Here is a 12,475-nt window from a genome sequence, read left to right as displayed (position 1 = left end):
GACCCGGAGAAAAATACCCACGTGATCACAAGAATATGCAAACTTCAAATATACAGCAGAAGGCATCAGGGTGGGGATCGAACCCACGACTTCCTGTATATCAGGCGATGTAGTTAACATCTCCTAGCCACCGTGATGATGATAATGAGAAAGATAGAGACATGCAAACTCCAAATATATAGCAGGCGTCAGAGTCGGGATTGAATCCACGACCTCCTGTATACCAGGCGAGGTAGTTAACATCTCCTAGCCACCGTGGCACTCCCTATGCAAAGACGACTTTAAGCCTTGACGGAATTCCCCCCCCCCCCCCCCCCCATGCCTCGCCCAGAATCGAGATTGGCTTCCATTTGCAGAACATGCTGGCAATCACACCCGGGTGTATGTTTGAGCATTGAGTAAACTTTGAACGTTTTGACTTTCGGCTGTGTATTTAGCACAGGTATCCTTGCATTCGAATGGGCATCTTTCTTCCTGGTTTCAATGAAATAAATGTGTGGTTTGATGAATTACCGCATATAAACCGTTAATGTAGTACACAATTAAAAAAACTGAACCATTCCATTTAAAAATTATAATCACAAACGTCTTGACTCTCCGATGTGTTTTGTGTCGTACCATGTGTCGTTCAGCATGATGCCCGACGTTTCGTTCGTACATATGGCGAATGTCTTTCGCGCAGTACGTAGCCAACCGTGATAATCGGAGGTGCGCGCGGGGGGGGGGGGGGTGAAAAGGACAACAAACTAAACACAAAAAGCAGTTCCACGTCGGAGAGATCAACACACAGCACGACATCGAAAAAAACCCAAACGCAGTCGTATAAATGTCCAGAGTTGTGAAACGTCATTTCACGTTTTGTAAAGACGTTTGTTTTTTTGGTGACCGATGTGAATGCCCGCAGTGTACCTTTGCCTGTCAGAGAGGGACGTTGAAAGGCAACAATAGACGAGCTCAAAGTCCGTCGTTTTTATTGTGTGCGCACGAGGTGCCCTGGCTGATGGGATCAAGTTCTCCGGCTTTAAGTACGCATGTGAGAAAGTTTAGCCCTCGCGTGCCATCATTCGTGACACGGTCACTTGCAATCTTTTAACAGTACAAGCGATGGGATGGCGGCCCAGCCAACAGTGGAAAAAGTGCAGGATATGCTTCAGAGATCCCTGCTACAATTTATTGAAGAGATCGAAACTTTGTCTTCTGTTGAAGGTACGTGTATACTTACCGTGCGAACGCAGTTGTATCTGGCGCAAATGTGTCTGCCAATGATTCTGGGATTTCCGTGTCGTGTCCGTCAACAGCCTTGCAAAGCAAAAGATCTTGTTAACACCGTGCGTTATACTTCTTTGCGACGGTACGGTAACCTTCAGAGGTGAAGGCTGATTTCACTATATTCGGGAATCACGAAACACTGCGTGGTGCGTGACCGTCACCCTCCAGCAGTGGTCCAATGTTATCCACGAGCCCACCGTTATTTGCATGGCTACTTTTTGCAACCTCCTATGACAATGCCTCTGGAATCCAATGATCCCTGCCGGCCAATTATGAAATTAGTACAGAATACATTTGGCCAATGCCACTGCTACCTATACTTTTTTTCTAATGTACTTCACATGCTGTCTGATGTACCTTCGGTTGTACCGCGTGTCATTCCGCGTGTCATTCACATGGTGTCCGATGCGCCTTCGGGTCGTGCCGCGTGTCAGCGCAAAGGGAGCTTCATCGGGGACTGAATGGAAACTCAGTTTGTCAAGAAGTTCCCGGCATGGCACGTCCGAAAGCTATTTGACCAATGGGTTGATATAAATGAGACTGATATCTGTCACGCTCCAATGAGTATGTTTGCAAAGAGGAGCAGTGTACTTACTGCACAGTGGATTTTACCCGGCTCTCTGTCGACGTGGAGCCGTTACCTCCAACTTGCTAAAAACTCGAACCTAAATGTGACTGTTGGTCTGTCACTTCTCTGTCTATATGAGCCAGTTAACGTTGTCAAAAATGTGGAAATTCCATTGCCTAAAGTTAAATAGTAATATTACCGTAATTTAAACCCTCCAGCATTCCACTCTTCAATTAAGGCTTCCCCACGTCACATCAGTCGGTGAAACGGGGGGTTGTTTTGAGCATACTTCACCACGCTGGTAAGGACAGGTTGGTGAAGGGGGAGGAGGCCCATGATCGGTTCAGATATCGCACGCCGCTTTTTCTAGCTTCGACTTGGGACTCAAACACAAATAGTGACCCACTGCGCCACAACTTCGCCTTAGGTTAGCAACCATAAAAGATAAAGCAACATTTTTTTAATTTTAAGACAGGGTAGAACAATCTTAACTGACCGGTGAGTAGCAGTGCTTTGGCTGGATTAAGATAAATAATTACCTAATCACGCTAATGGATTTCTTTGAGGATAGGTGGCTATGCCTCTGGGTTAAAGGGGACAACATGGTCACACCAGCTCGTTTTAAAACATAATTTGATCTTCTGATGATATCACCAACAGGATGTGCCTTGCATAGATTTTCAAACGATTGCTGCGGTAGCTCAATTGGATACAAATGCGGGAGATGTACTGGACGATACGCGAGAAACCACACGTCCCTTGCCCAGAGAGCAGGTTCTTGTTGAGAGTTTAACTTTAATTTCTTTCCCACCGCACGTAGCCAACCGTGCTCATTGGAGGTGCGGGCGGAAGGACAAAAAAACTAAACACAAAATAGCATCTTTTAAAGAAATGAGTTTTCAATCGAGATTTAAAATTGCACAGTTCCAGCGCCTGTCTCGGTAAAGGTCCCCTCCTCCATGCTGTACACGCGTCCCACCGAGTGCAATGTTTTTTTTCCAATCTTATCCACAATGCTCACCCTGCCCATGTTCTCTTCAGAATTTGCAGAAGAGCAACGCCATTCCCACCATCCCTCCCCTCGCCCCGTAGACTCATTGCAATGACGTTCTGAGTCACATGGCCTCGCTAGAGCACTGTCAATAAATAAGCAAATTACAAAAAGGTATCAATAATTGACAGACAGTAAAAATGTGTTTGGAATGCTCATAAAAAAGGAGACCTCTGTATAGGTAGATTAAGTGGATACAAAAATGTCGCCGGTTGAGTTAATTGAGTGAGCATATGTGGGGAGGTGATACAATACAACATATTGAGAGCATGGATTATCTTTTAATAAATAAATACGTGGGTTATCACGTTTTTTACAGAACACCCACATAAATGAGATTTGCGGTACTCTGTATTAAAGCGCACATACAGTTAAAATAACCATATGATTCAATTCACGGTTTTCTGCTCGTACTTTGTCAAAGGCTTTAGAAATCCAACTCCGGTTGGCAATTACAGTGGGGCATGTACTAACGCGGTATGTTTTTGTTGCTAAAGCAAGTGTGCAAAGATGACACACCGTGCAGCTTTGTGCTTTACTCGACTTCAGAAACGTGTGCAAAAGGAACTCTGTGTGTTGTCTGCGTATTCATCGCTCCATGTCCTGAATGCCGTAGCTGTGGTGCCCCCCCTGCCTGTCGAGGCCCTGGATTCTATGGCCCACATGTCCAGACCATCGAAGTGCTACATTTGTACAGATCGATGATAGTGTTTTAGCCGAGCGTATGCTTAGTGACATACTGAAAGAAGAAGACTGCACTTTATACAGAGTTTATACAAAGTGCCAGTCTTATTATTTCGCACGGCTGATGTAGATACAGAGCAACGACTACAATTTTGCATTCAGGTGGTCAAGCCAAATAAGCGCGGTGAGGAGCAGCGGAGTGTGATCATCGCTGTGATCTCTCCTTCGTATTTGTGAATTGGGGCATTGGATCTTAATATGATGTACGGTCTGTTCTGGATGACCACAGTCGTTCATTAGAGAGTTTTAATTTTCCATTTGTGCATCAGGTATCCGTGCTGCACACTCGAAATGAAGGACGTGGGGGCAGGTGCTCCAAATCGAGGGCAAACACATTTATTGTGGTCAATCTGTAAAATGCAACAGCACGTGTGTCACACACAGCAATATTCAACCGAGTCGCCATTAACCACGTGACTGGTGTACCAGTCTGGTTAATCAATAACAGTTTCTGATAAACCCAATTCTACTACTGATAATCCATCTTTGTCTTTGACAATAACCCTTGCACTTCACTATTCCCAAGCTGTATGTCTATCTATACCATCCACTTATATCGGTATCTTACACCCATTACCTGTATTGTATGTACACAGTATACGTACTGTACTTGTCACCATTGTACAACTTACTACTGTACATGTGTTCTATTCTCAATAGCATTGCAAGCAGTCATACTCTGGGTGCATGGGCATGGTTATAAAATAAAGAGTATTAGGGTTAGAGAATTACAAGTATTAACTACAGTACGTCATCCTTGACAGTGCATAGTGCTAAAACCCCTCCTATTGAATATATCACAAACAAAAATTTCAAAGCCAAGCTTGAAGTCGAGAACAAGTCTAGAATAAGTCTAGAACATTTTTATAACGATCTAAAACAACCATTGGGTCCTTCACCTGTAAAATGCAACAGCACGTGTGTCACACACAGCAATCCCCAACCGAGTCGCCATTAACCACGTGACTGGTGTCCAAGTCCGGTTAGTTAATAACTCTGCCAGCCACCCACAGGCCCAACTCAGTGATCGCATGCTGGTGTATACACGTGCATTGATATACTGCACAGCACAGCAGTATATCAATGCACGTGTGTTTGTGAGTTATTTTGAACACCAGTGACAGTATATTACGGTGTAGTGTTACAGTGCCAGTGAATCCCAGTTGAGTATCCCAGTGGAAGTGACTGGCTGTGTCTGACAACAGATCTCAGTACAGTCTTACAGTGTCAGAGAGCGGAATTCACAGGAGAATAGATCTCAGCACAGTGTGACAGGGTCAGTGGCTGGAAATATCTGAGAGTAGATCTCAGTACACTGTTACAGCGCCAAGAACAGGAGACACCTGGGAGCCTATCCCCAGTTGCAACCCAATCCCTGCAACATTGCCACCTCTGCATCCCAACTCAGTCCGTGCCCAAGACCTTAAAGCCCAGAAATTTATGCAACCCTATTCAGTCCGTGCCCAAGACATTCAAGCCCAGAGATCTGTGCAACCCTAATCAGTCCGTGTCCAAGTCTTTCGAGCCCCCTACCAGCTCGCATACCCTGCACCTTGTCCGGCTTGTGCCAAGACCTGCGGGTCCATCGCTCGCAGGGCACAGTTCAACCGATGTCTGCAACCTACATGCTTGCGACTCCTGCTTGGCCTCCAATTGTGTCTTTGCGAGTCTGTGAGACCTGTGACCTTTGCAACCTCGATGGCCCCATTTTGGGCCCAGTGTCTGAGACCTGTGAGCTTTGGCTCTGAAACCCCCACTTCCATGCCTTACCGCTGGAGACTGAGCTTTTATCACAAACTATTAGGACTGCATTTGTTCTCGTTATCACCAAACCAAGTACTCTCTCGCGCTATTTACACCAATCGTGTGTACGTGACTTAGCTCATTGCCATGTATATCGTTGCTAGGCAACCCCTGTAAATCCTTGCTTATCTTCCCGTCTTTTGTTATTCGCAACCCCCAGTTTTTTTTGCTTTGCATTAAACCCCCTTTTCCCCTGGAATCGTTTAATTTTGGCATGCCCCGGCGATTGAGAGGAAGGCTACTGAGCCTTTTCTTTGTATAACTTTCACATTCGGGCAGTGAACGATTCAGGAGGTGAGGTTGAGAAAAAAAATTTGAATAAGAAAAAAACTGGACACCATTTCGTGTTAGTGCGGTGACTGGTTGGTTTTGTGCTCATGGGCCTGGAATTGAGGTGGATGTACTATTTAACATGTAGGCTTTAGCGACCAATATCAAACATAATATAGGTTATTTTTCTTTAAATTGCTTTAACATTTTTTTCTCTCAGCCATTATTATAATGCTACTCATAGCCAGAGTTTGTGGGGGGGGGCACGGGGGGGGGCAATGCTCCCCAAACTGGACACCTTTATGGATTTATTTTAGTAGTTTATCATTAAGATTCAAAATAAATACATTAATTATATGCATCCGCGATTCCTTATGTGAGGGACAAAGGGAACCCTTACACCCCCCAAATATAAAAAAGTTCAACTCCGCCTGTGATGTTAGAGCATTGGAATTTAAGTGGATGTACTATAATGTTTTTTTATTGCTTTGACAAAAAAAACATTTAATTTCCTCTCAGCCGTTGTTAGAATGTCACTATATTGGAAGCATGGAAGGTAATCACAGAGGTTGATGATAGTCCATGTGAGGTCACACTTGTAGAGTGATAATTCTATGCAATGCATTGTTTTAAATTACAGTAATTTAAAGCTGCAGGCAGCTTCATCTGAATGCGGGAAGCATGGAACAGCATTGTCTAAGAGTGTTATCATTTTCAGCCCTTTGTTTATGCACTGTTGGATGAAGGCCCTCCATTGGGGTTATTTACTACTTTGCTATTTTTATTTTACCAGGTAAGGCCCAGTCAGCTTATATAGATCTGTTTTAGAAACGACCTGGCCACAAATGATAGCTCAACAAAGTCGCAGCTAAATACTCTAAAAGCATGTTTCTAAATGTGGAGATAAAAACCAGAGGACCCGGAGAAAAATCCACACGACCACAGGGAGAACATGCAAACTCCAAATATACAGACGTCAAGGTCGGTATCGGTATCGAACCGACGACCTCCTGCATACCAGGCGAGGTAGTTAACATATCGCCACCATGGCACCCCATTTCATCATACTTAACCACTTTGTTGTAATTACTGGCGAAACGTCGCACTCAGATTGTGAATTTTATGGATTGGGTCTCCAAGTACACCGGTGTGCTGTACTAGTGACGAATTGGCATGTTCTGTTGACGTGACAACCCTTACTAATTAGCTGTGGCGGGTTTAATGACACATTTATATATTTACGCGATCTAACCCAAAAAAACCTGTATTATGGATACTTAATCACGTTGTTCAGTGTGGGTTGGTGAAGAAGTTGTGAGGTCAGGCTATGATTAATGCCGTGCGCTGACGACAATGTTACTGCCCCCACAGTACTGTGTAGAGCCTAAATCGAGCAATGTCTGAAGGTGTTCATAGAGTCCGAAGGGTTACATCTATAAATTATTAGAATCCCCATCATGGCAGAAAAAAAAGCTGTGCAAGCCGGAACACCACAAGTTTCGGGTAACATCAAAACGTGTACAAATATCACTCAGCCTCAAGTGTTATGAATTAAATCGTGAACAATTCCTGAACAACTGCATGACACCGTACACTGCAGTCCTCTTGTCAGATGTGTGAAATATGCACATTGCTTGAAGTTGAAAAATAGTGCGTTTGAAGCAATTAATGCCGGTTTGGAGGTTATAAGGCAGCAGTCGGCAACCCAAAATAACAGCAAAAAAAATCAATACTTAAAGAACCGCAATGTATGCAAATACGAGACGATGGTCCTAATAAACGAAGTCCTGAAGCAGTCCTCGTAGAGTCGCGTGCAGCTCCAGAGCCGCAGTTTGCCAACCCCTGGTATAAGGTAAATTCATCGTCTTAAAAAAAAATGTGTTCTGATGCACGTTGATTGAAAAACAAGACTCAAAAGGCTTGGATGTGCCAGTGGACAAGAGGTGTAAGTCCATCAAGCAACTTAATCAGAATCTTTATTTATCCTGGCTCTTTTTCGCAGATGTCCAGTAGGGGCGGGTCAGAAAGTTACGACAAACAATACAAAAATACGAAAGGAGTGCAAAGTATAGGAAAGGTAAACAAATCACTCAACACAAATATACTACAAATACATTATTATTATTATTTTACCAAATAAAGCCCACTGAGCTATTATTTTTGCAAAAGCAACCTGACCACCAATGCTAGCTTAACGAAATTGATTATCACGTGAAAATGTATAGCAGCCACAATAATATAAACGCACGTTTATAAATGTGGAGGGAAAAACCCAGAGGACCCGGAGAAAAAATTCCACGAGACCACTGGGAGAGAGACACGCAAACTCCAAATATACAACGGGAGTCAGGGTCGGGTTCGAACCCACGACCTCCTGTATACCAAGCGAGGTAGTTGACATCTCACCAACTTTGGCGTGATGTAAGAAGAATGGCACAGACCGAACAAAGGGTTGTTGGGACAAGCTACTCGAACATCCTCCTAAGCATAAGGCCCACGAGAAGCCCGAGTTTCCATTGGTAAAAATATAAATGTAAAGGTACAGCCCTACAATGGCTTGCTCCCGTCACTGCTGGTGAAAGGCCCTCTACTAGAGGGAGTATCTACTCTTCCACACTAGCCAGATTGTTTTTTTTTAATCCTTTATATTAAGTTCGCTTGCTTGCTTGCTTGCTTACGACCGTGCAAACCTTTCGGTCGTTTTTTAACCCACTTCCTGTGATCCAATCGAGCTGACATTTTGCACACAGACTCGTTGTGTGAGACAATTAATGTTCGTGAAAAATTTTTTCTAAAATTTTACACTGTTTAGGGAAAACAAATTAAATATTTAATTACCAATTTCTTAATACTGGCAGACAATCATCTGACCCATAGGTGGCAGCCATCTCAAGCCAGAGGACGAGAGGACTCTAGCCGCCACGCATATAAAGGATTTATAGTGAAAAACTTTGTTTTTACGGATTATACTTATTTTAAGATGTGGGAGCATCCACGGTGTGCCCACCAAATGTAATGGCATGAGGCAAATCTCGCAGTGCTGCACCTTTTAAAATGTTCATGGAAACGCTCGATAAAAATGTGAGAATATTAAACAAAAATTCAAAAGAGGGTTGTGTACAACAAGTACAACTGCAGTGCATGTTACCCCTCGATTTACGAACGCGTTCATTTTACAAAATTTCACAAAAAAATGCAATTGACAAATTATGGGCACTTTTCGATTTACGAAATCGAATTTCCCCATGAACGCAAATTTCACCACGGCACGCGCCACATGAGATCATGAAGCCACGCGGAACTCTGCGTCGTCATCCATCCGCCACAATGTCGCGGTGTCCCTTCCAGCAGAACCGCAACGTCCTTCACATCACCTTGACAGCTATTAAATGCCAACATGCACATCCTTTGGTGAGGTCCCTGGAAAGTTGAATATATTTGATGAATTACGATTCAGTCATTCTAATGACTACGTTCTTTATTCTTTTATTTGTATTGTGCAAAGTGATATTGGTGCATATGTTTAGGTTAGGAATAGCGCTGGAATGACACGACTGAAACACATCCCTCACTTTTTTGTATTCAATTAATTGGGAAAGGCAATTCCGATTGACGACATTTCATTTTATGTGTGTTCTTTGAAGAAGACATCCCTAACGGATAGGGATAGCTGTACTTAGCACAAATTAAAATGATCCTGATGATACAAAACCGAAAGAATAATGGACGAAAAGAAAACAGTAAAGAAAATTTAAAATAACACCTTTTACCTTACCACCCATTATTGTGTCCCAAGGCACACTATAATCATAAGAAATACGAACAAAAGAGAAACTCCAAAGACTCGAATGTATTGAAGAGAAATTAGGCAAGAGAGAGATGAAGTTGCCGGAGGATGCAAGAAAACAGAAAGGGACGATGTTGTTGCAACTTCAAACCGCAGCCTGTGTCTGCATTTTAGGAGCACCAACAAAAGGGATCTATTTCCATTTTACAGGCATCTAGTTCTTCTATGTTGAACTGGATACTCCTTACAACGCAATGGGTATTTTTTTTTTGTTTCTGCAGCTAACCCAGTAAGTGGCTGACCCTCTGCGCCAAGACCATGGAATGCCCTCCCCACCAGTGGTTAGACAAGGCGAGCTCACTCACCATGCTACGTCTTCTTTCGCATGCAGGCCTGCACTCCCCACGTATGACCCAGTGGACTCTGGACTCTGTAGTATTTACATTTACCAACTTCGTGCATGGGAGCACTGAGATCCCTCGATGAATTGCCCCTCGTTAATGTAATTTATGATTATTAGCATCATTCGAACAAATGTAAAGGTAAAGGGGCAGCGCCGTAATGACTCGCTCACATCACTGTCGGTGGAAGGGCCTCCGCTAGAGGGAGCTTTAGAGGCCCCTTCAAGCTCTAGACCAGGGGTCGGCAACCTGCAGCTTCGAAGCCGCGTGCGGCTCTTTAACGACTGCTTCGTGACCTCATTTATTAAGGACCCACCGTCTCGTATTTACCACAGTGCATTGCGGCCCTTGAAAGTTATTTTACCAAACTAGAAAAAAATGTCTCCTCTTGTTAGTTTGGTTGCCGGCCCCTGCCTCGGACTATAATCGGCCTAATCTTCCACGCTGGCCAGAACATCGTGACGAAGGATGGGAGTACCCACACTTTACCCCACCGCGCATGACCTGCCGACGACGGACCAGCGCTCCCCACTTACACGGCTGGGTGGCACAGAGGCAGAGGGATTCAAGAAACGTGCACCGTATGATAAGCAATATTTAAAATACTTTTTTTTAAACACGCTTTGATGAAATGTACCGTACGAGTAATGGCAGAACTCCACGACTCCATGAAGTGGCCCCGAGGCTTAGCATAACGTAAGGGACCTTGGTGATTTACAGCCAACGTCAGTTGAGCGTGGACAGTTAGACCCAAGCCGAAACATAACATATAAAAATGAATTTAAAAAAATACTTTTTTATTATGATAGAATATAGTATTGTCATCAAGTTTGCAGTCGATACCACATTGGGAAGTGGGTTTAAATTGAGTTACAAGATTTGAGGATACGACGACAACAACAGACAGAATGAGTTAATAGAAAGCGTGTAAAAATGCAGACACCCCCGCTCGTGGTCCCGAGCCCACCACTCGCCGTCCTGCTATAAACCCACATTTTTTAAAGTTCTGGACTGGGGACTGCGGATTTTCTGTACCCCTGCCCCGAATCCCCTCCGCGCGGCATGGTTTGTGTGCTGCACCCGGCTCTGATTGAAATATATTACAAAAAATATATAAACACAAAAAAAAACTTGCACTGTTGTTTCAGCTGCCAGGGCGGGCGATCGAAACGGCGACCTCTTGATTGCGAATCCCGTGTGATGACCAATTAGACTGGCAGCTTCCCTAAGATAATCATATGCAGATATAGAGTTTATAAAGATATGCCTCCATTTTCCAAGAGATGATGCATTTACCCACGGTTTTGTACAGTGTCTGGAGATCTTATTTTTATCTAATTTATTTGTCGCCTTAAACAAGGCTCTAAACAGATTATTAGGAATTGTACAGCAAAACAGCGTGATGAGATGAGATGGGTTGATGAGAAGGATGAATATAACGATGCATTAGATAAATGATGATGATGATGAAAGTGGCAATGAGTGGTTGATGATGAGTGGGTGCGATGAATGGGTAGGGAAATTGCGAAGAGGGATGGAGTTAATGATGTGGGACAGGAAGGGGAGTTGGGGTATGCAAGGGAAAATAAGTGAGTTTTGAGGCAAGAACGAAAAATAGTCAGGCTGAATGTATGTTGAACTTCTTTCACACCGTACGTAGCCAACCGTGTGAACTGGAGGTGCGATTGTTTGACGTAGAGGGGAAGTTTGTTCAAGCGTAAGGCGGCTAGAAGTGACAAAGAATGGAATAGTGGTTGGGCATAAGAAGGAGGGGGGGGGCAGAGACAAAGACGAGGGAAGCGAGACAGAATATATAAATACAAATTGTCTTGTTTGTTTAAAATGTCGCACACAGCATGTGGCAGTGGTGTCTGGATTTGTTGTTTGGTATTAATTTACAAGTTGTATGGCGTGTTTTTTTCTCCAGTCCTGTTGTTGACCGCGTAATTCTAATGTGGTGGGTTGTCTTTTTTTTTCCTCTCATACATTTCAGGAGCTCCTCTGATATGGTGGAAATTGAAAAAGCACTTGGAACACTGTCCAAAAAATTCTCTCATGCTCATCACTCTCATCTTGGAACATTTACAAAAGGTAAAAATTTTTTTTTTTTTCCATGATGAACACATATATCCCCCGTATAGCCTGGAACAGACTGTTGGGGCAAGTGCTGTTAACGAGTGCCTATGAAGTCCGGCACGGCACACGAGGGAGTGGGTAGCCAACGCCACGCCCGACCGCCTTTGTCTCCTGATTGGCGATGGTTACACACATTGCACTAGCTACTCATTTGAGGCTGAGTCGACCTAGTGCAGGCCCAGGACCGGTTCAGATAATCGTCACTGGTGTTGGCCATGAGCAGGAATCGAACCCGGGTTGCTGGGTTTGTAGCGCAGCGTGCTAACAGCTACACCACCGCTACCCATGCTCACCATTTCAGTGACACATGCGAAAACCCCATCACTCACTTAAATATTCGTGCAGGCCTGAAAAACAAATAGATTTAACACTCAATGCATGTTGAACTTTTTAAATGTAAAATCACTGGATCTCCAATATGACCACATACAATACATTTGTCACAG

At 43.8% G+C, this 12,475-nt stretch overlaps 1 protein-coding gene across 1 annotated transcript in view; it reads left to right on the top strand.

The window, feature by feature from the left end:
- The first annotated feature begins 880 nt into the window (after positions 1–880).
- LOC133347718 (phosphoinositide 3-kinase regulatory subunit 6-like) overlaps positions 881–12,475 on the top strand; it is an 83,472-nt gene continuing 71,877 nt past the window's right edge. The window contains exons 1-2 of the mRNA XM_061560232.1: positions 881–1,206; positions 11,887–11,984. Coding sequence (XP_061416216.1) covers positions 1,110–1,206; positions 11,887–11,984 — 195 coding nt within the window. The 5' untranslated portion in view covers positions 881–1,109. The remainder of the gene's footprint in view (positions 1,207–11,886; positions 11,985–12,475) is intronic.

The sequence above is a fragment of the Lethenteron reissneri genome, chromosome 3 (assembly GCF_015708825.2).
Source record: "Lethenteron reissneri isolate LAM-NWPU_2019-01 chromosome 3, ASM1570882v1, whole genome shotgun sequence".
NCBI classification, from domain to species: Eukaryota; Metazoa; Chordata; class Hyperoartia; order Petromyzontiformes; family Petromyzontidae; genus Lethenteron; species Lethenteron reissneri.
Note: the sequence above shows the minus strand (reverse complement) of the source record. Positions and strands in the feature narration are given on the sequence as shown.